The sequence below is a fragment of the Camelus ferus genome, chromosome 22 (genome assembly GCF_009834535.1).
Source record: "Camelus ferus isolate YT-003-E chromosome 22, BCGSAC_Cfer_1.0, whole genome shotgun sequence".
NCBI lineage: Eukaryota > Metazoa > Chordata > Mammalia > Artiodactyla > Camelidae > Camelus > Camelus ferus.
The window spans coordinates 21,665,137-21,691,689 of NC_045717.1; the positions used below are offsets into that span (position 1 = coordinate 21,665,137).

The window sequence follows — 26,553 nt, forward strand, 5'->3', positions numbered from 1 at the left end:
GCTTAACAAAGTAAGGCCTCCCTTAGTGTAAATAGTACTAAAGAATAGGGAAAGAATACAGTGGAAGCATATTTCCTTTTAATATGGAACTGCTGCTGTTGCGTTCCACAAGTCCATGGGAGAAAACATGAGCCCAGCTAGTCAGAGAGTGGGAAGAAGCTGGGTAGACCCTTAGCCTTGGACATAAGGCCTGCGCAGCTGCACCGCGGATGGGTGCTTTGGAGAGATGGGTGGGATGGAGGACCACTGGGATCACGCCCGCAGCTCCCTCTGTGGTCATCACTTTGACCTGAGCCCAGCTCTGCTGAGCACTTTGACCAAAGCCATCAGCACTTCCCGGTTCCTCAGACTGTAAATGAAGGGGTTGAGCGTGGGAGAGACGAGGCTGTAAAACAGGGAAACCACGTTGTCTTGGTAGGGGCTGTGGTAGGCGCCCGGAACCATGTACATGAACACGGCTGCTCCATAGAAGAGTCCCACTACTGTGATGTGTGAGCAGCAGGTGGTGAAAGTCTTGTTTCGGGCCTCCTCTGAGCTCATGCGTAGAACGGCCCCCAACACGTGGCCGTAGGAGCTGGCAATGAGGGAAAGCGGAAGCACCAGGATCAGCACTCCCGAGGTGGACAGCGCCAGCTCGTAGGCGGAGGTGTCCGCACAGGAAATCTTCAGCAGGGCTGGCACCTCGCAGAAGAAGTGGTCCACGGTGCGGGAGGCACAGTAGGGGAAATGCAGAGTGATGGAGGTCTGGACAGAGGCGTTCAGCACACCTGCCAGCCAGGAGGAACCCACCATGACCAGGCACACCTGGCGCCTCATGAGCACAGGATACTGCAGGGGGTGACACACAGCAACGTAACGGTCATAGGACATGAGGGCCAAGAGGATGCCCTCAGCCACACCCTATCAGAGTCAGGAAGAATATTTGAGCCGCACAACCCCCAAAGGAGATGGAACCTTCTCCCTGCAGGAAGTCTGATGCCATCTTGGGGATGGTAACCAGGGAGAGGCCAACGTCAAACAAGGAGAGCTGGCTGAGCAGAAAGTACATGGGTGTGTGCAGTCGGGAGTCCATGCGGATCACGAAGAGCAGGACAGTGTTGCCCAGAAGTCCCATGATAAACATGGCAGCCACCAGGGAGAAGAGTAGCTGATGTGAACCTGAACGACTGAAGAGGCCCACCAGAATGAAGTCAGAGGCCACTGATTGGTTCACATCCCCCATGTTTTACATAACATACCTTTGCTGCAGGAAGAACAGGAGACCTATGGCAAGAAGTCTTAATGGGGATGGCAAATAAGTTTCATCCCAGTTGCCAGTGGGCATGGGTTGGTAGTGGCTGTCTGGAGGACCATCTTGAGTTATGAGATCACAGCTAAAATTAGATGGGAAAGCCATAATCTTTTAGTGGTGTCTGACACAGGCATGGGATGGGAGAGCAGTCACTTGCATCACTGAATGAGATACCTGGCCACACCCCAGTCAAGAGATACCCACTGACTCTTGTAGCCCCAATTTCAGGGTCCAAGTCCAAATGCAGTAACATAGCCCCAGAATAACATTTCAATACTTGTTATCCCAAAGGTTCTGAGGCCAGAGTATAAGTGAGAGTCTAAAAAGACTTGGAGGTGAAATAGAGGATGATGGAGCTCAAGCCACAAACCAAGCAAGAAAAGAAAGAGAAGGGCCTGGGTCCAAATACCTGAATGAGAATCTGGAACAAAGAGAAATCTGTGATGGGCCAGCACTGTGGTCAATTTGAGGATCAGAATCGAGAGATTGTGAGCCAGAGAGACACTTGGATGACAGGAGGTTGGGAGTCAAACGGCCTGGGGGTTAGATTGGGGGAACAGCTATCAATGAGCTCAGCTATTACTGGTGGCTTCACTGCATTGGATGGAAGAGAAGTGACCTACAGGTAGTCTGACTCAATTTCAAGGACTGAGGTTAGACACCAGGCCTAGAAGAATGTGAATATCTAATAAATATTGCCTGAGTGAATGAGGTAGACAAGAAAGATGACCCCAGACCAGCAGGAGCTGCATACTTACATTAGGAATACTTAATTCCCTTGGCAATCTCCAAGTCCCCAGGCAAACCCAGATTTCCCTGGCTAAACATACATCACCCAAGACACCAACCCTGAACAATTCAGGACCAAAAGAATGTGCATTCCCAACTGTAGCTAGTTAGAGAAGCAACAAGACTAGCCATTTAAGGGCAAATGGATTGTATTGAGGGTCTCACTGAAGTTCTTTGTCCTAAAGCTGCTATTCTTGCTCAGATGGCCTTCAAGATTGTCTTTAATTATCTACCATTCTGATTTTCCTATCATTCACCCCAAGCTACCATTCAGCCATATATTCAACAAAATTAGTCACACACTGAGTTGGGCATAAGGCATTCAATAGAGATGAATCACCCAAGCAGTCCTTGCTTCCCTGAACTTCACAGTCTCCTCAGGATATCAGTGGCAAACAAGGAGATAAACGGGCAAGATCTATGGGATAGGGGAAGTACGTAGGACATTCTGTAGGAAATGGCTGGGATACCACTGGGCATGATTAGGGAAGCCTCTTGCAATAAGTGACCTAATATTTGAAGAGCTTCTATGAGAGGGATGCAGTAGAACCAATTGCTTCCCACTACCAGGAGGTAGATGTTAGTGAGGCTAGCTGTGGTTCACCCTAAGTAAGAGCTTTCTAACAGTGAAATCCAACACAAAATGGAATGGTCTACCTCCCTGGCAACGTTTTTCAAAGTCAGTCAGTGATGTAAGAAAGTAAGATAACTGAGTCCTACAGTTATGGAATTTAGAGTTTGAGCGGGAAAGCAAGCATTTCAGAGTAGTCTGATTATCAGTGTAATAGACACACATGCATGATGCTTTGGGTACCCAAGGGATGAAACTCTGCCTGGGGTGGGCTCAGCGAAGGCTTCACAGAGGAGGCACTGGAGCTGAGTTTTGAAGATCAGGTAGGGGCTTTCCTGGCAGCTAGGCAAGGGAGTTTTTCCAGGCAGAAGGAATAGAGCACATCCATCCCTCTACTAATGTCTAATTTTTAAATCATGCCTGGATCCCCAAGACCACCACAAGGCTGGGTTCCAAGTTCACACCCCCTCTTACCAGGGTCCACATGTAGAGTGAGGGACCTTTCTCAACACCTCATTAGCATGTCAACATCTCTCATTCCAGGATAGTCCCTGATAAAACCTCCCTGGGTTTCAGCATAATGGGCTTAACCAGGGCTTCCTCTGTTTATGCAGAGACAGAAGTCATCATCTAGAAATGGAGGCCCCAGGGAGAGCTGTTGCATCAGACACCCCTCGGGGTCTCCCTTTCCACTAGAGAGAAAATTAGTTGCAGTGGAAGCCGAGAGCCCTTGATATTTGGATTGTCCCTGAAGGATTATGGGAAAACGTTTACTCATCTCTTAACCACAGGAAGGATGGGCAGGAGTGATGTGGATAATTGGATAGAGACAGTCAAGTCTTTCTGTTTGGATCTAATTAGGAGGAGGAGATATGGGAATTCATTACTACAAACGCTCAAAAAAAAAAAATCAAATATCCTAGATATTTCTTCTGCATTAAATAGTGAGGCAGTGATGATAGTGGAACAGCTAGGAGGCAGCTTCCCTGGGTCAGGAAAATTCTTCTAAACTCCATTTATGAAGGGCCTCAAAGACTCAGGAGATACAATGGTCTAGACACAGATGGTTCTAGTGTCATGAGTTTATTGCATGTTCATGGACAGAGCTAGGGTTAAAGGCGGAGATCAGAGAGCCAGCCTACTCTGAACAGGGATGCCCACTGCAAGAAGTCAAAGGCAAGGGCAAGGCAGAACTATCAAGACTGTTGTTCAAACCAAAGCTAAAAGGGGTCAAAAGGTACAATCTTCCTGTAATAAAATTAATGTCAGGTGACTGGAGTTAATAATAATGCATTGCATATTTGAAACTTGCTAAGAGAGTAAACCTTAAAAGTTCTCTCATTACAAGAAAAAAATTTTGTAACTATGAATGGTAACAGATGTGAACTAGATTTATTGTGGTGAGCATTTTGCAACACATACAAACATAGAACCATTATATTGAACACCTGAAACTAATATAATGATAGATGTCAATTATACCTCAATATAAATAAATAATTTTTTAAAAAATGAGTCAGACAGGTGGCAACAAGATGGAACCAGGGTAGATGCAGGAATAAGTGACCTATTTTAAGTGCTTGATATATAGTAGATTAACTATCACAAATTCCTTGTGCCGTGCCACCACTCTATTCCACGGCAGACATTAGTAATCGATCTCAGTGCTTTCTACCTGAGTCTGATAAAGTTTCTCCACTCAGCACACTGTACATCCAGACCTTACAAATTGGAGTTCATATTTATCATGAAATCATCTTCCCAGTATATATGTGTGTATGTGTATAATTGAATCGTTTTGCTGTACACCTGACATTAACATTGTAAATCAAATACACTTCAATAAAAAAATAAAATTTTAAAAATTGACACATTGTACATCTTAGACTTAGACACTGTTACATGTGGATTACATCTCAATAAACCTAGAAGGAAGTGCCCAAACTCTCAATAAACAAATAAGTAAATGGACATTTCCAAAAACATGTATTAGACCGCAAACAAAATAATTAATTTAATGAAAACTCAACCTTGCTCTTTGGCCAGGATAGTAAATCAAGACACAATTAGGAAATGAAGCCTTTCTAGTCCCGGTAATTTCTAGCACTCCCCACAAAGACACACACACACATACACACAAACAAATTTTAATTCATTCATTCGTTTTAACTAAAAGGTCATACCTACCAGCACCAAAAACAGGTTTTGAAGCAACTCCCAATGTGTTCTGGAGCCCACGGTCCTTGGTTGAGGCAATTTCTTCCTCTCAAATGCTCCTCCTTTTATCTACAATTACAGCCCCTTTTTGTATCCAATGGATACCCGCTTCCATCAAGAAGAAGTAGATGAAGTCCCTGGAGTGAAAGTAGACACCTCCTACCACCATCGTGTAGTGGAGAGAGGGAGGGGAAACCAGGGAAGACTTGCAGGAGGAGGTGGTATCCTGCTGAGATTTGAAGGGCAAAAGGAATGGGATGGGGAGACTGTTCCAGGAAGCAGGAAGAGCAGAAGAGTTGAAGGGTCAGTGCCTCTCCTTGCCCCATCCCCCACTGGGGCTGGCTTCTGTTTCCTCTTGGAAACCAGACAGCCACCCTAAAGCCAACTCCTTTCTGGTTAATATTCTAAGGAAGAATATTTTAATATTCTAAGGAGGCCTGAGACCACCTCTCAGGTACTACACTATAAATAGCTTCAAGACAAAGCACCAAGAGGATACCTGGGTCTCACTGAGTTCTGGATCAGGGAGCTGGATCAGAGGTTCCTCCTCAGAAACCCTCTACCCCCTCCTCCTCCAAAGCCGGAGGCACTGGGAGGGTCAGGGAGGGGCACCCACAAAAGTAAATACCCTGGGAGCTTTCTGGAGCAGGGAGGGGTCCACCTCTACCCCTCACCCTCACTCTGCATTGTGAGGTCTTCTGAAGTGGGCAGCGGGCAGAGTGATGTCATAGACCACCCGCCGGGCCCCCTCTCCCTCTCTCTGTTTATGCTGCCCCAGGCCCAGCCTCAACCTTTTCTCTCCGGGCCCCGCCCCACCCCCCACACCCCAGAGGAAAGCTGCCAGCCTTGCCAAGCGGCCCATCCAACCACTTGCAACCATGGATACAAATCAGCGAGACCCCCCGGAGCCCCAGCCCTCCCCAGAGGACCCCAAGCCTGGCCTGAACCCCAGCTCAATCCTGGTGAACAAGACCCTGCCGCTGGATCCCCCCTCCATGGTGGGCGACAGGTTGCCCCCAAAGACCGGGGCGGTGGTCATCGACATGGGCACGGGCACCTGTAAGGTGGGCTTCGCAGGGCAGGCCCGGCCCACCTACACCGTGGCCACCATCGTGGGCTGCCAGCCCAAGAAGCCGGCCACCACGGGGCAGCCAGTGCTGGAGACATTCATCGGGGAGGCAGCCCGCACGCGCCCGGAACTGACGCTGATGCGGCCGGTGCGCAACGGCATCGTGGTGGACTGGGACGCGGCCGAGCTCATCTGGCGCCACATGCTGGAGCACGACCTCCGCGTGGCCACCCGGGACCACCCGCTGCTGTTCTCCGACCCACCCTTCAGCCCCATCACCAACCGCGAGAAGCTGGTGGAGGTGGCCTTCGAGTCGCTGAACTCCCCCGCCATGTACGTGGCTTCCCAGTCAGTGCTGTCGGTCTACGCGCACGGGCGGGTCAGCGGGCTGGTGGTGGACACGGGCCATGGGGTCACCTACACAGTGCCCGTCTTCCAGGGCTACAATCTGCCCCACGCCACAGAGCGCCTGGACCTGGCGGGCGCCCACCTGACCGCCTTCCTGGCGGAGATGCTGCTTGGTTCTGGCTTGCCGCTGGGGCAGCAGGACCTGGACACGGTGGAAAACATCAAGCACCGTTACTGCTACGTGGCCCCCGACTTGTTAAAGGAACAGACCCGGCCGGAACTGGAATGCCGCCAGACCCTGAAGCTGCCCGACGGGCGGACGGTCACGCTGGGCAAGGAGCTGTTCCAATGCCCGGAGCTGCTGTTCAGCCCCCCGGAGATCCCAGGCCTGTCGCCCGTGGGCATCCCCACCATGGCCAAGCTGAGTCTTCACAAGGTGCCCCTGGAGGTGCGGACCGACGTGGCCCAGAACGTGCTGCTCTGCGGCGGCTCCTCACTCTTCTCCGGGTTCGAGGGCCGCTTCCGCGCTGAGCTGCTGCGCAGTGTGCCCCCGGAGGCCCACGTGGTGGTGGCGGCCCAGCCCAGCAGGAACTTCTCCGTGTGGATCGGGGGCTCCATCCTGGCCTCGCTGCGTGCCTTCCAGTCCTGCTGGGTCCTGCGGGAGCAGTACGAGGAGCAGGGGCCCCACATCGTGTACCGCAAGTGCTACTGACGAGGGGCAGGGGTGGGTGTGGGTGGGAGTTATGCGCAGTAAAGCTTCTGCTGCCTAGCCGGCTCCGATGTCCTGCCTTTCCCCCCAACCCCCACCCCGACCTACCCCACCCCCACCCCCACGCCGGGCCAGGTCCACTCCTGGACCCACCCTGCCCACCTCCCTGATGGCTGGTTACCTTCCAAGACATCCCTCTTTCTGCCCTGCCTCAGCTCACTTCCCATGATCCACCCCCTGAGACACCTCAGTTGTGACTCCCTAACCCACCTCCCCCATGGCAAGTCCCCCCAGACACCTCCGTATCCTAACCCTGTCTCACCCTTCTCCCATGACCGCAAGGCACTCAGGTTGAGATTCCCCTCCCCAAGCCCACACCAAAGACATTCGTGATTCTGAGCACCCCAAATCCATCCCCTCACTGGTATCCCTGGTCCATTACCCAAAGTTCTCTGACACCCTGATATTCTGGACATCGCCCCATGAGTGCTGAATCTGTACACCCACCACCAAGATCCACCCTCTAAGCTCTGCCCTCCCCAGTGATTGCTTCCCCAGACTGCTTCCATCCAGATACTCCCACAAATCATCCCCCTGTACCCCCACAGAACACCATGTTCTGATACCCAACCCCCAGGATGGCCCCTCTGCTCTCAGCCCACTCCCTTGCTCTGTATCTCCCCCAGAAATACTCCACATGGTCTCTTATTGCATCTCCTGACCCTGTTCCTCAGCCCCTGTAATCCTCCCAGGAAGGTTCTGGCCCCCAGGACCAACGTGTGATGACCCCACTAATGCCCTAGGCCAGCCCCTGTGTTCTGAACCCACCAACTCCCTCCCCAAAGACACTTTCCCCGGGCTGCCCCATGGTGAGCCCCAGGACACCCCACCCTGGGGTTTTCAGATTTCCCGGATGAAACCCATCCCCCAGGACCAATCCCCAGGTCCCATCTCATTAGGTTGAGACACCCATAGCCAGTGACATTCACAAGGGCTGCCCAGCACAACGTGACCCAGAGGCAGATAGATACCCATGGTGGGGGCTCCACCTGGACACTGGCTCCCTCCTGATGCCCCCACACAAGTCCCCAGGAGCCAATTGTCCTGGGCTGTCCATCCCCATCTCCCTCCATTCTGCTAGTAGTTTGTTCTAAGTTCACTCCATCTCCCCAAACCTCTGTCAGCCTATTCCAATACACCATGCCCAGGGTTTTCTAACTGAGACCTGCCCTGAGGATGCCCTATGAGGCCTCTCTCAGAATTGAGGGCTGGGCATTCTTCCCACAGGGTGCCCTGGGTCCTCTCTCCTCCCTCTGCCTTCATCCTTGGCCACCCTGGCCCCTGCTGGAGGCAGGATGTTCTGCCTTTATGCCACCCACCCCTGCTCAATGAACATCAGGACCTCTGGCCAGCAGCCTGGAGACATCCTCCCAGTGTCTCAACAAAATAAGCTTGAACCACCCAAGCTTATCCATGTTCACTCTGGGCCCTCTTCTCCCCAAGTCCAAGGGATCATTCATGCATCCCTTCTGCCAGTCAGTATGTACTGAGCATCGCTCACAGGCTGCCTGTCTTTGTCTTTCCCTGAGCCTTTCTATGTGTCTCTGACTTTGTTTTGGGGTTTTATTTGCTCATTTGATGTTTTTCTCTCTCTGACTCACCTGCCAGCACTGGTTCTTATGCAGGAATTTCCAGAATGGAAAGTAGTATATTCCTGGAGCATTGAACCCACCCCATGCATCCCCAGTAACTGCCATCACACAATGGAGGGGAGTGGGGAGCAGTGAAGGCCCTGGCTATGCCCACCCACCCTGTCCCACTGCATCCTGGCAGTGGTTCTAGCCCCATCCCAGGGCCAATGGGTGATCCTTAGCTGAGGACAGTCTCAGATTTCCAGATCACAAACATGCAGTGTTGGACACCCCCCCCCCCACTTGCCTCCCCTCCTGCCTGCTGCAGGCATCCTCAACCTGTAGAATCAGCAAGAACTCCCAGGAGGTTCCAAGGTAGTGAAGGGAACTGCTCCTTCTTCCCACCAGGGGGCAGCACCTCCGAGCGCAAGGCCCCTGGCGGCAGGGCCAAATTTAGAACTACCGAGGCTACAGCAAACCAGGCATCCCAGACCTCCAGGGAGACTCGCCCTGCACCAGCGCGTCAGAGCCCTGCCAGCCACACACACAGAAGGAGTGCGGGACAGGCTGAGTCTCAGATGCTACCGGAAGCGAGGAGGATGCAGAAAGTCCCGCCACCCTTGGGCTGCTAGGAAACCCAAAGGACTCTCATTTAGACCAGACTAAATTTTCCCCAGCGCCAAACCTCCCTTGGGACAGAAATTTTCTCTACAACCCTCTGGAAACGTGCCCTTCCCATTTGCACACTCCCAGGGATGGGGAGCTCACTACCTCAAGTCTGTTGTTAGAAACCTCATCTCCTCCCAGGAGTCGTAGGTAAACCTTCTCACTCTGCTTGCCACCCCCATCTGAGCACTGAGAGCACGGGAGACCCTGAGCCCCACCCCCACCCGGGCCCACATACACACCTAGAGCCTGCTATCTCTCAAGTCCAATATCCCCAACTTCTTCCATCTCTGGCTTTAAAGTTATTCACACATCCCTCACACAAACATTCAATGGCCAGTCACTACATGCCTGGCACTGCACTGAAATCTAAGGAAACCCAGTGAACAAGAAATTCTTGGGCACAAGGTTGTGGGTTCAATCCCCAGGGCCTCCACCAGAAAAAAGTTAAATCAAAAAGGGTTAAGATAATAAATTTTGTGTTATGTGCTTTACCACAATAAATCAAAATTAAATTTTTTAAATTAAAAAAAAAATGGAGTCTCTGCCTACCAGACCCTCCTTGGAAGGTCTGACCAGGAAAAGTGGGCTGGTCACTTCTCTTTTCCAGACACACTATTTCCAACAACTTCCACCTGTTCCGCATACTGACCCACAAGTTTTTTCCTTCTTATGCCCCCAAATCCACCCACTCCCCTCCCTCCCACCTCAGCCCAGTTCCTTCGTTGCTCACCTGGAAGATCGTGGGAGCCTCGTCTCTGGTGTCCCAGTCACCCCTCTCACCCTCCGGAAGACCCTTGCAGAGAGATTTTTGCAAAATGTAGCCAGGGCACTCTGGCGGAAAACCAAACCCAAGTTCTTAGGCAACTCTGAACCCTCTACTGATCTCCCCACACCTCTCTTTGGCTTTCCCTCCGTCCACCCTCACCCCCGTCTCACTTGTCACCTTTCTGTCCCTCCAACACACTGTTATGGATTGTACTGTGCCCCCCCCCAAATTCATATGTTGGTATGGTGGTGCCCTAGACGCCAGTAGCCCAGAATGTGACTTTATTTGGAGACAGGCTCTTTGAAGTGGTGGTTAAGTTACAATGAAGACATTAGGGTGGGCCCCAAAGCAACTAGTCCTTATTGAAAAGGTGAAAGTATCACAGACAACACAGAGGGATGGCCCTGTGAGGACACAGGGAGAAGACGGCCATCCACAGAACAAGGAGAGAGGCCTCAGGAGAACCCAGCCCTGCCGACACCTGGATCTTGTACTTCTAGCCTCCAGAAATGTGAGAAAATGAACTTCTGTTGTTTAAGCCACATCGTCTGTTACAGATTTTGTGATGACAGCCCTAGCAAGCCAAGAGATATATGGGCACCCCAAGTGGGTTGAGAGGTAGTTATCAATACCAGCCACGACCACGTGACCAGTGAGGACTGTGATTTTCATGAGTATTCCTTTCTTGTTTTGTTATAAATATGTGTGTCTAGTACATAAATATACACATATATATATTACGTACGTATTAAGGAAATATATTTGCTTTCTTCCTCTCTTCCCTCCATATCGTGTTAACATAAGATGTACTGACTTTATAGCAAAGTATTTAAGTATTAGTAACATTATGTCATAGTATTTCAATTACAGAATGGCAAAGAGAAGGGTAGATATCACTTAAGGACTTTATCTCCCTTTCTGGGGAAAGCGTTAATGCATTTTCGGTTGTAGGATGTCAGGTGGAAGCACAATCTTCTTATTGCCTTTATTTGCAGATTAAGTATGGTTTAAGGAGATGTGTGTGGCAAGTTGACAACGTGTGGATTTGTGATGGTTAATTTTGTGTGTCAACTTGGTGAGACTATGGTGCCAAGATGTTTGTCAGAAACCAGTCCAGATGTTGCTAAGAAGATACATTTTAGATAAGATTAACATTTAAATCAGTGGACTTTGAGGAAAACAGATTACTCCTTGATAGTGTGGGTGGACCTCATCTAATCAGTTGAAGGTCTACAGGAAAAAAGATTGGCTTCCCCCAAGAAAGGAGGAATTCTTCCAGCAGACTCCCTTCAGACTCTTTTCCTGGGTCTCTAGCCTGCCGGTACACCCTTGAGATTTTGGATTTGTCAGCCTCCACAGTTATATGGGTCAATTCCTTAAAATAAATCTCTCTCTCTACATATCCATCCTATCAATTCTGTTTCTCTGAAGAACCCTGACTAATATACCTCAGAATTTGCACCTGCTATTCCCTCTATTCAGAATGCTCCTTCCAACCTCTTGTCTTACCAAAGGTACCCCTCCTTGTCAGTATGACACAAAGCTCTGAGGCCATAAAAGGAAAAATAAAAACAGCTGATTTCATGTAAACATTGAAAAAAATCTACAAGGTAAAAGTCACGCAAACAATATCAAGAGAAATGAAATAAAATTTTTAAAATAAATTTTTTAAAAATTTAATAAATTAAATAAAATTTAAAAGACAAATGACAAGTGGCATAAACTATAGCTCACAACACAAAGGGACAATGTCCATAATATATAAAGAGCTCAGAAACAATCAAGAAGGAAAATATTACAATTCAGTCCATGGAAAATTTAACAAAGGATATGAATCTTGAACTCACAGAGAAAGAAAAGCAAACAGTTATTAGTCACAGGAGATTTGCAACCTCATAAGAGAAATGAACATTATAACTATACTGTAATACTATTTTGAACCCATCAGATTGACAAAGATCGAAAGGTTTGATAACACCCCACAGTTGGTGAGGCTCCGGGGAAACTGGCACTCTCTTACTCTGATGATAAGAAAGGAAACTGGTCCAACCGCTATGCAGAATAAGTAGTAATATCTACCTAAATGAGAAACATATACACTTTCTGACCCAGCTATCACACTTCTAGGAATTTCTCCTTCTGATACAATCACTCCTATGTGAATGACAGTAAATGCAGTTATCCATTGTACACTGCAGCCCTTTATGGTGGCAAAATGTCCATGAGAACTGGTTACATTTCATGGAAACATAGGGAAATAGTATGCAGCTCTGAAAAAGGACCCAGAAAGGTGTGTTCACTGACATGGAGTGATCATGAGCCAAGATACAGTTTAAGTGAAAAAAAGAAAAGAAAAGAAAGTCCCCCAGTAGTACGTTACCATTTATGTAAAAACAGGAAAAATGGAAATGTAGATATTTGCCTGAAAATGCCTAGAATATTTCTAGATCTCACAAGAAATCTGAGTGGTGGCTGCTTCTAGGCCAGAGTTTCTCAAGCTGTACTTTATTATTATTCCCTAAGGTGCCATCATTTTTAGACATTTTTTACTTAATTAACAAAAGTTTAATACCACAGATCTACTGTGTATCTGTTTATAGACTCTTTTTTTATTTTATTTTTTATTGAAGTGTAGTTGATTGACAATTTTAGTTTCAGGTGTACAGCAAAGTGATTCAGCTATACATATACATACATATGTACACATACGTTTTCAGATTCTTTTCCATTATAGTTTATTATAAGAAGTTGAATATAGTTCCCTGTGCTATACAGTGGGTCCTTGTTGTTCATCTATTTTATATATAGTAGTGTGTATCTGTTAATCCCCAACTCCTAATTTTGTTTATATACTCTATGTACATCTCTATACATAAAAATAGATTTTTTTTTGCACACATTCCCCAAACCAATTTTCACTCCTTTGGGGATGCTATCACCTTCATGGAGGATTGATGATGCCTTTGGGGAGGTGACCAAGATGCCTGGGCATCAGGGGGAGAAGGAAACTTCTCACTGCTTGCCCTTATGAACTAGTAGAATTCTGAATCATGTGAATGTATATTTTTTTAATATGAGTATTTACTTTAGGTCCATCCAGGTAACTCTGTTTTCTTTTTTCTCTCCCTAGCTGTGATCATCTGATTTGTTTGATTCCTTGTCAATGGATGGTGTTCCCCACATCAGCCTTGAGTTTGGGGAGGGCGGAGACCCCATGGGTATCATTGACACAGTGTTGCAGCCAATAAATGTTTGTTAGATGACTGAATGATGGGTGAGCTAAGAGGAATCCTTCCACAGAGAGGCCCTCTCTCTCTCTTCCTCCTAGCATTAGAATCACAGAGATCTGGGTCCTAGTCACATCTCTTCACAAGCTGTGTGACCTTGGACAAATGACCTGACCTCTCTGAGCCTCAGTCAACACACTTGTAAGATGAGGGTATATCAGTGTTCACTGCATGAAGAGGCTTTATAAGGATTAAGTTAGATCACACGTGTGCTCCAGGAGGTACAGAGAACACATCTCAAACTGCCGTTGTCTTTGGGGCTGGAGGGTGGGGCTGGGGTCCATTTGGCATTTACTCTGTATATTAATGCATTGTTTGAATGTTTTACAAGTTCTCTAGCCAGCCCACTAGCTACAGAATCTGGAGACCCTCCTCCACGGTTTTGAGCAGAGAGAGAATCCATCAGTCCTGATTCCCTATTCTCAGGGGACCCACAAGAGAAAGAATTCAGAGAAGGTGGGGTCATCCCACCAGGCAAGTCACAGACCAGGTAGGGTCAAGGTGAGGCATGTGTTCCAGGGCCAAAAAGTGCAGCATCACTGGAAAGGGTGTGGAGAACATGGAACCCTCTTCCACTGTTGGAAGGAATGTAATTTGGTGCAGCCACTATGGAAAATAGTATGGACATTCTTTTAAAAACTGAAAATAAACTTACCAGATGATCCAGCAATCCCACTCCTGGGCACATATCCAGAGAAAACACTAATCCAAAAAGATATATGCACCCCAATGTTCACAGCAGCACTATTTACAATAGCCGAGACATGGAAACAAATTATGTCCATCAACAGATGACTGAATAAAGAAGATGTGGCCTATATACACAATGGAATACTACTCAGCCATAAAAAGGAACAAAATAATGCTATTTGCAGCAACATGGATGGACATAGAGATGATCATACTAAATGAAGTAAGTCAGACAAAGATAAATATCATGTTATGTCACTTTTAAGCAGAATGTAAAAAAAGTGACACAAATCAACTTATTTACAAAACAGAAACAGACTCACAGATGACAGAAAACAAGTTGATGGTTAGCAAATGGAAGAGTGGGGGAGGGATAAATTAGGAGTTTGGGATTTGAAGATACAAACTACTATATATAAAATAGATAAACAACAAGGTCCTACTGTATAGCACAGGGAACTACATTCAATATCTTACAATAACCTACAATAGAAAAATAATATAAAAAAGAATATATATATATGTATAACTGAATCACTATGCTGTACACCAGCAACTAACATTGTAAATCAACTGTATGTCAGTTTGTTAAAAAATTATAACATGGGACATGATAGAGGTGTTAAATATCACTACAGTGGCAATCACATAATATATAAATGTATCAAATTAGCATGTTGTACATCTTGAATTGACACAGTGTTACGTGAGAAATATATCTGAATTTTTTTTGAAAAGAAGTGTTATTTACTTTGATTGCTGAGATTCGGGGCGTCTCCTTAAATTTGCTCAGGGGAATGCTTTACTTACCTCATCCTACTCCTAGCCGAGTGGACAAAGACATCGGGAGGCTGGAAGATGCTGAGACAGTTTGCATGGCTGGCCCAGGAAGAAGAGACCAGAAGATCTCTCGAGACCTTGGCCACAGAGCCCGCTTCCCATGGAAACCAGGAAATCACCAACACCCCCATCGCCACCCACAGTGGGGCACCTATATTTGCTGCCCACTCTGCGCCCAGGTCATTGCCTCTGGGGTCACACACACACACAAACAGACACTCCTATACCCTCATCCCCAGTTGTCACCTGGGGTCTCCTGAAACTTTGCGCTTATAGATGTGGCTGCCAGATTTGGGGAAAAAAGGCAGGGTGAGGGCTGCTGAACCAGGTGATAGGTTGATGATTAGGAGCTGATCAATTTTCCCAGAACCCCACTCACAGCTAACCAAGCCACTGGGTAGTGAGTGGAAAAGCTGCACCCAGCCCCCCTGGTTGGCGGTTGCCCCTCAGGTGGCAAGTCTTACCTCCTGCTCCTCAGTCCCCTTGTATCCCCTTCTCCCCAGTCCACACCTCCCCCAACCCAGCTTGCCACCCCCTTCCCCACCACGGGCACCCAGCATCCCCTCCCCTTTCCAGTCTGCGCCCACCACCACCACCTTGGAAACCCATAAGTCTCTTCTGCAAGAAGCAAATCTAATCACACTCCTCTCCTGCTCTATATCCTTCTATGGCTCCCCATGGCCCTGGGGCTAAACAGTTTTCCCAGAATCCCACTGAAGGCTGGACCAAAGCCCTGCTAACCCCCCATTCACAGTTCCCCTTTGTGATCAGCATTTCATTCCCACATACCTCTTTTGTTCCCTGGAACTCAACACTTTCCCTCCATCCTCAGGATCTTTGTACCAGCTGTGCCCTCCACCCAGAACACTTTCTCCCTCCTGCTTTTCCCTAGTTAATGCCTATCCCTGCTTCAGATCTCGCCTCTGGGAAGCACTTTGTGATCACCCAGGGAGGTCAGGCCCACGAGCACCAGGCTTCAGTTCAGCCTAACACGTATCAGGACTGAACCTTCTAGCATGGGCCACTCGACCAACGTCAGCCTTCAGGAAGTATCTGGCCACTGTATCCAGGAACTAGCATGTCGTAGGTCCTCAACCAACACTTACAGGACAATTTGAGAGCTTTCTACTCAGTGGAAGGAACAGACAGAAGAACTGAGATCAGAATGTCATGGAAAAAAATAATTTCTGATAGTGAAAAATGCCCTGAAGAAAATTAAACAGGGCAATGTGATGGGTGATGGGAGGTGAGCTGAGAAGACGAGGGGAGCACATTCCAGGCAGAGGGAACCTCAAGGGTAAAGGCCTGGAGGCAGGACCAGCTTGACATGTTTAGAGGACACAGTCAAGTGAGTGAGGGAGAGAAAGGGAGGGGGTGGAGGTGGGTCGTGCAGGTGCTGCAGGGCAACGACAATATTAAACTTTACCCAAACTCTGTGATCCGGGAAAATAGTGAAGGGTAAGCATCCCCGCTGCCTCTTCACGTTCCTCTAAGGAACAGCCCTCCCACATGACTCTGATGCATCTCACAGATGCCTGCTGTGATGGTTAAACTGTCTGTGTCAACTTTACTTGGGCCATAGGGTGCCCAGATATTTGGTCAAATGTTCTGGGTATGTCTGTGAGGCTGTTGGTGGGTGCGTTAACATTTACTTCTGTAGACTGAGGGAAGCCAATGGTCTGCCGAGTGTGGGTGGGCCTCGTCCAATCAGTTGAAGGCAGGCTAGACCGAAAGACTGACGTTCCTCCTAGTAAAAGAGAATGCCCTCCGCCTGACAGCCCTTTGATGAGTGCATCTTTTGGCGGTGGGGGGAGCCCTTTGCACTTGAACTGAGACATCAGCTCTTCCTGGGTCTTCAGCCTGCTTGATTCATCCACTAGACCTTGTATCTTGTTGGCCTCCGTAATCACATAAGACAACCCCTTATAATAAATATTTATGCCGAGCTTTAGATATGTATCTAGGTAAATAGATCTACAGTAGATATCTAGATCTATATCTAGATAGATAAATATAGACAGATATAGAAATGTAATATACACATACTATAGATATATATAACATAGAGATCGCTATATATTAAGCTGTCTCTACATTAAGATATAGATGATTTATATAAGATATAGACATCTGTTTTAAGACATAGAAATTTCTATATATGTAGATCTATAGATACCTATATTATATAGATATTGTCTATATACCGATAACTATATAGATGGATAAATATCTCTCTCCATAAAGAGCGCAGATAGAGAGAGAGAGAGAGGACAGTAGATAGATATATAGATCCATCTTACTGGTTCTGTCCCTCTGAATAATCCTAATACAGATTTCCTTGTGTACCTATGACAAGACCAAGACACAGAACCAGCCCCCTCACAAATTCCCACTCATTGCCTCCTAAGCGATTAGCTAAACTGCCCATCCCCACTGATCGATTGGAACAAATACTTGCTAACCAAACTTTGGTGAAGTTTCTCTCCCTCCTTCAGTCCCCTGAACTTAGACTCTCGTCCTCTGATCCAGCAGACGGCTCCTCCCGAGAGCAGGCTGGTCCCAGGGTAAAGGGTGTCCCATCATGTGGCCCTTGCATCCACACCCCTACGCCTGGTCCTTTCTGGCCTGTTCATTCCTCTTTATAAAAAGAAAGCCCTCTCACCTCCCTCTTGGGTTCTCAGTCAGAGTGTCTCCCTGTGGAACAGTCCCTTCCCTCCTCCCTTACAATAATCCTTTAGAATAAAGGTTCTCCTTACTAAGTCCAGATTTATTTTTTATTGACAGCTGCAGGGAGGACTTTGGGTTTGTTTTTTTTTTTTCTCTAGGAGCAATAGGGAGCTATGGGGTGCTGAGAGCAAGGATGTGACAGGTTCGGGGCCACCCCATGGATCTGGAGAATCCATGAAGAGGCTCAAGCCACAGGCAGAGTTAGGAAGCAGGTGGATTTAAGCTGCATTTTGGAGGGCGAGTGGGCAGAAGCGTAAGAAACAGAGGCAAGGTCTCTGGAAGTCCCCAAATCTCTGGCATAATAAATTCCAAGAGTTTCACCATTTGTAGCAAGAATCAGTGCAGGAAGGCGGCCCAGGATCAGGAGGGGAGAGTCAGCTTGGAGCAAGGGGTAAAGGGTAACAGTCCCTGTGAGTGCCGTTCATCAGGAGGCTGAGAGCCACAGAGCATCAGAGCCTGACAGAGGAAACTGAGGCACAGAGCTGCCCTGTGACCTGAGTGCAGCCGTCCCGCGTGCCCCTGGCAGAGCCAGGATCCGAACCCTGACTCCCTGCCTCCCCGATTCAGCTGGTCCCACTGCTCTCCCCTATTCCCTGAGGAACTGAAACGTGATTGATTACTGAGTTTAACCAGGGGGACAGGAGTGAGGGCATTCTGGGTAGGGGAACATCAAGTGGAGAGGTGTGGAGGCTGAGAGAGGGAAAGCCAGGTGCAGGACACGGATTATAATAGTTACTAGCAGGTGTCAGCCCTTCCTACTTGCGAAGTGCTGCACTAACCACCCAGAGGCTGTTACCTCCTCCGCGTCTCCCCCTGAGGTCAGAACTATCATTATCTCCATTCTACACAAGGGGAAACTGAGGCCCAGGGGGGCCAGGTTAAGGACTCAGCAGTGCAGAGCCCTCTCCCCTCTGACTGGGGACACGGACTAGGAGGGGGTGGCTCCAAGTCTTTCTCCGCTGCTTCGTGCCCCCAGCCCAGGCCCCAAGACAGGAAGACAGTGGCCAGGACAGCCCTGCTAGAGGGAGGGGGAGGGACCGGGCCAAACCACGGACAGCATTTCTCAGAATTTACAGTATGGTGGGAGGAGGGGAGGCTGGGGCTGCCTCCACGTCCCCACAGCAGCAGGGAGAGATGGGGTGATGGGGGCAACCCCAGGCTCATGCCTTATGGGAGGGGACTCCACTCGCCTCCATCCTCCCCACCTCTTTGAGTTTCAAGGTGTGGGGGGCCGCACTTGGGGAGACTTGAGGGGGACCCCCTATACCCAGGCTCTAGGACACGGGTGCATGAGTGTTTCATGTCCCTACAGTTTCCAGCACAGGCGTGTACATGCATGTGTCATGGCACACATGCACACCCGGGCCAGAGTGTGTGTGTGTGTGTGCACGTGAGTCAACTCAGGCCAACCAGGCATTTCACCCCCAGTCACCAGGGCACACCACAGAGCCGGGGCTGGTGGGGCTCCCCTACTCCCATCCCCCCCTCAGGCAGTGTGTCCAGGCAGGGACCTGACAGGGGGCCAGGTCCTTCCACATCCCCTCAGCATTCTGTGCCCAGGTCCCTGATCAATCTCTTCCCTTCCATCTCTCAGATGCCCCTCTGTCCTCTGTGCCTGGCAGACTCAATGGCACTTAAAAATATTTAGGTGAAATTCACAAAACAGAAAATTAACATTTTAAAGCGAACAATTCAGAGGCATTTAGTGCGTTCACAAGGCTGTGCAATACCACCACTGCTATCTAGTTCCAAAATACTGTCATTCCCCCCAAAAGGAAACCCAGGGCCCATCAAGCAGTCACTCTGACTTCCCCTCCCCCCAGCCCCTGGCAACCACCAAACTGCTTTCTGTCTCTGTGGATTTGTCTGTTTTGAATATTTTGTATAAACGGAATCATACAACATGTGGCCTTTGGTGACTGGCTTCTTTCACTCATGTTTTCCAGGTTCAAATGTCACCTCCTCCAAGGGACCTTCCCTGACCTCCCCCGCTTCCCAATGCCCGAGCCCTCTTCATTTCATGTCACAGTCTTAAGCAGCATCTGACAGAGTCCTGATTGCCTATTTGTTCACTCAAAGGCTGCCCACCTTCTTCTCAAAGACACAGGCTCCAAAGGGCAAGGAAATGGTTTCATCCTCTCTGGAAAGTTGTCAGTGACTGAATATGTGACTCTCTCTTCCTTGTCTCTTGACATGTCTCCCTCCCTCCACCCCATAACATGGCCTTGGCTTCCTTGTCAAATTTCAGGTTCAATTTGACAGTATGTTTCACACAACTGCTGTTTGACAGGTCCCATCCCAGATACCAGGGTTCCTGCTGAGAACACATCAAACGGACTTTCCCCCACAGCACCTTCGTCCTTCATCCAAGTTGGAGATACGCTGCCAAACCTGGTGACACGGGATTTAATGCCAGTTGAATTTGTTACCAGGAGGATTGTTCTGCCCACCCTCCCACACTTGTCCAAAATGGATTTTAGTGGAAGGCAGTTTTATAAAAAAGAAGAGAAAAACATGTGCATTTCCCTTCCATGAATCCACCTGAGGAAGCAGCTTTACCTGCTCTGCCCCTCGTATCTCAGAAAAGGTCAGGAATAGGGATGGGACGAGCACCTTGGCTGTGAGAGCAGGGGGTGCGTGGCTGCCCGTGGGAAGATGAGTCACAGCAACACTGCGGCCAGTCCCCCCCACCCCTCAGACAGTGAGCCAGCTCTCCTGTGCTTCAGTGGTGGCTTTATTTATTTTCACTCAGCCTCATACACCACAGGATGGAGTGGGGTGGGGAGAGAGGGACAGTTACAGCAGAAATATGCTCAGAAACTCCCTGGCAGCCCCGTCTCACTCGGAGAGGAAGCCAGAATCCTCACCTCAACCCACAGGCCCTACGTGACCTGTCCCTATCACCTCCCTCTCCCCACCTCCTCCCACTGTCCCCCTTGATCACTCAGCCTCAGCCACATGCACTTCCTCCATGTGTCTCCAACTCACCAGGCATGGTCCTGCCTCAGGATCTTTGCACAGACTGTTCTCATTGCCTATATCTCATTGCTCTTCCTCCTCTCCCCCATATATGCATAGCTCCCCCAAGTCTCTGCTCAGATGTCATCTTCTCAGCAAGGTCCTTCCTGATTTCTTTATTTCAATTCTTATAACCCACCCACCACTACCTCTCCCAAGCCCCCACCTCTTTTCCCCCTATGATACTTATCGTCATTGATCCTACTGAACATTTTTCTTGTTTATTTTTTATCTATCTCCCCCACTAGGCTGCCAGCACCACAGAGGCAGGAACCACATCGGTTTTGTTCATTGCTCTTTCCCCAGAGCCTGGACGTGGTGTATAATCAATAAATAGCTGCTAAATGAGCAAGGGAATTTTTAAATGAAGGAATGCATGAACAGTTATTATAACTGAGCCGTAAGTGTAGCCTCAACCTCCCTGGTGGCCAAAGCAAAAAGGGAAATAGAGTTAGTTACAATCTCCATGAGGATAAAACAATCCAGTTCCCAGGAAAAGGCCCTGTGCCAAACCATTTATGTACTTCTTCTCAATTAATCTTCCCAAGAAGTCTCTGCAGGATGTGCATGTTTGGAATCCCTATTTACAGTTGAGCAAGGGAGACTCAGTGATGTGAGCAAGACCGCCCAGCTGGGATGAGATGCTGGTCTTGCCCAGCTCCCAAATCCATCAGCTAACCACTAACCACTAAGCCAGAATTTCCCAGTAGCCTGATTATAAGAATTACCTGGGTGCTAGGAAAAATTTCCAAGGCCTGTCTCCTGAAAAGCTTGGATTCAGGAGGTCTTAAATAAACAAGCACTTGCAAGTGATTCTTTTGATCAAAGAAGTTTGAGTGATTGTACTTCATGACACAGGGTGAGAGAGACAGAAAGACATGTGCTAAGCAAAACTTGAAAACATTTATAGGAACATTTAGGAGACTACCTTTATGACCTTGAGACATGAAAGAATTCTTGAACAGGACCAAAATTTGCAAACCATAAAAGAAAAGATTAATAGATTTGGCAATATCTGATTTTAAAACTGTTGTTCAGGTATGGAAATTCCTTTAAAAAAAAACCATAGAGTTACCTTATAACCCAGAAATCCCAATCCTGGGCATAAATATCTGGAGAAAGCTCTAATTCAAAAAGATATACGCACCCTAATGTTCATAGCAGCACTAGTTACAATAGCCAGGACGTGGAAGCAACTGAAATGTTCATCAACAGATGACTGGATAAAGAAGATGTGGCATACACACACACACACACACACACACACACACACACACACACACACACACACACACACACACAATGGAATACTACTCAGCCATAAAGAAGAATGAAATAATGCCATTTGCAGCAACATGGATGGACCCAGAGATTATCACACAAAGTGAAGTAAGCCAGACAAAGACAAATAGCACATGATTTCACTTATACGTGGAATCTAAAAAAATGACACAAATGAACTTATTTACAGAACAGAAAGAGACTCACAGACATAGAAAACAAACTTGTGGTTGCCAAAGGGGAAGGGATAAATTAGGAGTTTGGGATTAGCAGGTTCAAACTATTATATATAAACTACTATATATAAAATAGATAAACAACAAGGTCCTTCTGTAGAGCACAGGGACTACATTCAATATTTTGTAATAACCTATAATGAAAAAGAATATGAAAAAGAATATATGTATAACTGAGTCACTATACCATACACCAGAAACTAACAAAACATTATAAGCCAACTAAACTTCAGTTTAAAAAATAGATAAAAATGATCGTTTCATAAAACACACCAGAAATAAAATGAAAAGACAAAATCAGAATCTCACAAATTCTGTGAAATGTTTGTATGCTTGTTTTAAGAAAACCTGAGTGAGAGACTGAGGAGAGAGGGGGCTTTGATTAGCTCTGGGGGTTCCAAGGTCCCTGGGAGACCCTCCCTGCAGAGTGGTCTTTTCTTCTGTCCAGCTGGGAGTGCATGTGCTGCGGCTGAGAGGTCCTCAGGGGCACAAGCAGACAGGGAGAAAGAGAAAACTGAACCCCCTCCAGATATTGCTGACCTGTTCCACTGGCTCAAAGCTCTGACCCTACACACAGAGGAAGCCATCTGAACTGGGTTAAATCTGACCCCCAAACTGAGTGGTAAGCAGGGCCCCAAGGGGACCCTAAGAAATGAGGAGTCAGACGTCCTGAGATGTTGCCTCCTCCTTCAGAATGGCCCTCAGTGTGTCTGTTCCTAACCCCCTATTACCATCACCAGAACAGGAACCCCAAAGACTGGAAAGTGTCCTCATACTCGTTACCAAGCTGGGCACTGAGGGAGGGGCATGAAATTCATGAGTAGGTGGATGAGGGGACAAAAAATTATAAATAAATGAGTGAGAGAATGAATGAATGAACAAATGATGAGCAAATGAGCACATGAATGTATGAGTAAATAAAGGAATGAATAAAAGAATGGACCAATGGATGGACGTTTGGGAAGACAGATGAATGGATGGGTAGATAGGTGTATTGATGGGTGGGCAGGTATGAGGGTACATAGATAAGTGTTTGCGTGGATGGATCAATATATGGAAGGATGGATGGAAGAAAGGAAAGAGGGAAAGGACAGACAGAGGGGTGGATGAATGGGTGGGTGGGTGAGTTGATAGGCAGGTGAGTGTGTGGATAGATGGCTGAGTGGTTAGATGGATAAACAGATGGAAGGATGAATGGATGGATGGGTGGATAAATGGATGGGTGGATAGATGGATGGATAGATGGACGGATGGACAAATGAGTAGATGAGTGGATGGATAAAGGATTGGGTGGGTTAATGAGTGGATGGATGGATGGAAAAAGAAAGAAAAAGTGATTATCCAAAACAAATATTTTTGTCAGGATGGGGGCCATGGTATGATCCAAGGTACCCCAGCCTTTCTTCCTAAAGTTCTGGCCTGGACACTAAGACGTGGACCCAACCCTCAGCCAGGCCACCCCCTGCTTCCCATAAGCCTCACCCAGTCTTGGGAGCTGGGTCAAGGCCAAGTCACTCACATCTCCAGACAAACCCACGATCAATCCCAACTACACCCTTGCAGGCCTGGCTTTGCCCAGGGGAAGCCCTCAGATGAGGCCCCGGCCACCCTCCCAGCCTCGAGGTACTCTGCCAGAGGCTTGGGACTTGATACGCAATTTGTGGGGCAGAGAGGGCTGAGCCAGATCCTCTAGATGGTTCCCTGGGACAGGGCAGGCCGCCCCAGGAGACAGCCCCATGGGATCAGCACTGGGTGTCAGCAACATATCTGAGGGCCCTGAGACCCGGCAGCCAGTGGGAATGGTGGACCACAGCCCCCAGCAGGGTCTCAGCTCTGGTCTGGGTCCCCCACGCTTATCCAGGAGATGACAGCTGAAGAAGGTGGCAGGGAGAGCAGCCTGCAAGGCCATGTCCATTCTCTTGGGGGTAGGGGGTGCAGGGTCCTGGAGGGACCTGGGGGAAGTGGCCAGGCCAGTCCACCTGTGAGCCACCAGGCAGCCCCAACATCCTGGAACCCCAGGGTCCAAGGAACATGATCTCAAGAAGCAGTCATGGGAGCTAGGTAGAGAGGGGAGTGGTTCAGCCCTAGGGCGGGGGTCTCCAGTCCAGGGGGACTCCCACAGCAGAGCGGGCAGGGTCCGGGTACCACCGATGGGGGGCAGGAGGCCAAAGCGATGCTTGAGCGCACGCAGCTCAGCCCTAAGCAGTGCGTTTTCCTCAAGCAGCGTGGCCAGCCTGCCCTCAAGGGCAGCATCATTGAGACGCCGCTTCTCGCGGGATCTCTTGGCTGCTTCGTTGTTCTTCCTCCGCTTCTCCCAGTAAACCGTGTCCTTCTTCTCTTCCGGCATGAACTCCCGCTGCCGACGCACGGCCGAGCCCCTGCTCTGCCCTCCCCGCAGGGTCTTTCTGCAACCCTGAGGGACATCTGGCAGGGCCAAGAGACCCAGGTCCATGGCTGCCTGGTGGACCTGGGGAAGAGAAAATGGGTCTAGGACTGGGGTGGGAGGCTGAGCTGGAGGACTCCTCCCTCTAATTTATCCTGTGTGTCCACCATCCCCAATGGGACTGGGGGGCTGGTGGAGTGGGAATTGGGCTGAGGACCAGGGTAGAGGCAGAAAGCGGTGTAGCAGAGAGAATGGGGAGCGGGTGGGATGGTTAGACATGGGTGAGGCTGCCTGAGAGAGGCCGCTCAGCTGGGAGAAGGCTTAAGAGTAGACCACAGACATGACGGAGAGCTGGTTGTGCGCCACATCCTCATGTGGATGCGGGCTCCTTCCCGGGGATTCTTACCGCAGAGACGGTCAATGGAGAAGCCAAGGGCTTAGTTCAATCTGAGCTCCAGGGTAAGATTCTTAGAGACCCAGAGAGACAGAGGAGGAAAGCTGAACCTAGAAAGAGAATGTGTGTCCATGGAGTAAAACTGAACCAAGTTGGGGTCAGAGAATAAGCCACTCCTCATATGAAAATTGCCAGGATTGTACACTAAGATCTCCACTATCCGCAGCTAGAGTCTTGCACCTGCCCATCCATCCTACCTCTGTATTCATAAGGTCATCTATTCACCCATCCACTCACTCAACTATCCATCTGTCCACCCCTCTACCCACCTGACCAAACAGCTCACATTCCATCCATTCATCCATTCATCCACCCAATCATTTATCCATCCACTCATCTACTCATTTGTCCATCCATTCATCCGTCCACCCATCCATCCATCCACCCATCTATCCATCCATCCACCTATCCATCCATCCATCCATCCATCTATCAATCCATCCACCATCCATCCATTTATCCATCCACTCCTTCAAAAACCCATCCATCCCCATCCAATTGTACAGTCCTCTGTCCATCTACCACTCACTCATCCATCTAACTATCCATTCACTCACTGATAGCTTCATTTTAAAAATAATGGAGTGCCTACAGGTAAAAGAAAAAATAGAAAATTGGACTTCATGAAAATGTTTAAATTCTGTACCTCAAAAGACACTATTCACAGAGTAAAAAGACAACCCACAGAATGGGAGAAAATACTTGCAAATTATATATCTGATATAATATCCAGATTAAATAGGGATTAACATTCAGAATATCTAGAAAACTCCCAAAACCCAACAATGACAAAACCAAACAACCTAATTTAAAAATAGACAAAGGACTTGAGACATTTCTCCAAAGAAGCTCTATAAATGGCCAAAAAGCCCATGAAAAGATGTTCAGTATCACTAATCATTAAGAAAATGCAAATCAAAACCACAATGAGATACCACCTCACATCTTCAGGTGGCTACTATCAAAACAACAGAAAGTAGCAAGGGTTGGCCAGGATGTGGAGAAACTGGAACCCTCATGAACGGCTGGTGAGACGGTAAAGTGGTGTCACCGAGTTGGAAGATAATACAATGCTTCCTCAACAAATTAAAAATAAAATGACCATATGATCCAGCAATTCCACTTCTGGGAACAGTCAAAAGAACTGAAAGCAGGGTCTCAAAGAAATATTTGTACAACCACGTTCATAGCAGCATTATTCACAATAGCCAAAGGGTAGAAGCAGCCCAAGGGCCCACTGACAGACGAACAGATGGGCAAATTATGGTCCAGCCATACAATAGAATACTATTCAGCATTAAAAAGGAAGGAAATGCTGGCACACGCTATGACGTGGATAAACCTTAAGGACATGATGCTCTATATAAGCCAGACACAGAAGGACAAATACTGTATGTTTCCACTTACAGGAGGTCCTTAGAGCAGTCAAAACCATAAAAACAGAAGGTATAATGGTGGGGCCAGGGGCTGAGGAGAGGGAAGAATGGGGAGTTAGTGCTTAATGGATATAGAGCATTTCCATTTGGGAAGATGAGAAGAGTTGTGAAGACGGATAGTGGTGATGGCTGCACAATATA

General features: G+C 48.1%; 3 protein-coding genes across 3 annotated transcripts; 1 reads left to right on the forward strand and 2 right to left on the reverse strand.

Annotated features, from left to right (window-relative positions):
• Positions 1-279: 279 nt before the first annotated feature.
• LOC102523164 (olfactory receptor 2Z1) lies at positions 280-1,222 on the reverse strand. Its single transcript, XM_006185020.2, is given in 2 exon segments — positions 280-900; positions 902-1,222. Coding segments are annotated over 2 exon segments (942 nt in total).
• A 4,287-nt stretch (positions 1,223-5,509) lies between these two features.
• On the forward strand, positions 5,510-7,052 carry ACTL9 (actin like 9). Its single transcript, XM_032466310.1, has one exon. The coding sequence runs from the start codon at positions 5,747-5,749 to the stop codon at positions 6,995-6,997; it is 1,251 nt and encodes a 416-aa protein (XP_032322201.1). The 5' UTR covers positions 5,510-5,746; the 3' UTR covers positions 6,998-7,052.
• Positions 7,053-22,476: 15,424 nt separating this feature from the next.
• Positions 22,477-25,028, reverse strand: LOC116659099. Its single transcript, XM_032466319.1, has 2 exons — positions 24,929-25,028; positions 22,477-24,606 (listed from the first exon to the last, which is right to left on the reverse strand). Exon 2 carries the CDS (start codon positions 24,589-24,591, stop codon positions 23,728-23,730), a length of 864 nt encoding a protein of 287 aa, XP_032322210.1. The 5' UTR covers positions 24,592-24,606; positions 24,929-25,028; the 3' UTR covers positions 22,477-23,727.
• Between the last annotated feature and the right edge of the window lie 1,525 nt (positions 25,029-26,553).

Bases quoted from the DNA above. Each gene is read 5' to 3' on its own strand.
- ACTL9 (XM_032466310.1), top strand. From the start codon at position 5,747: ATGGATACAAATCAGCGAGACCCCCCGGAGCCCCAGCCCTCCCCAGAG.
- LOC116659099 (XM_032466319.1), bottom strand. From the start codon at position 24,591: ATGGACCTGGGTCTCTTGGCCCTGCCAGATGTCCCTCAGGGTTGCAGA.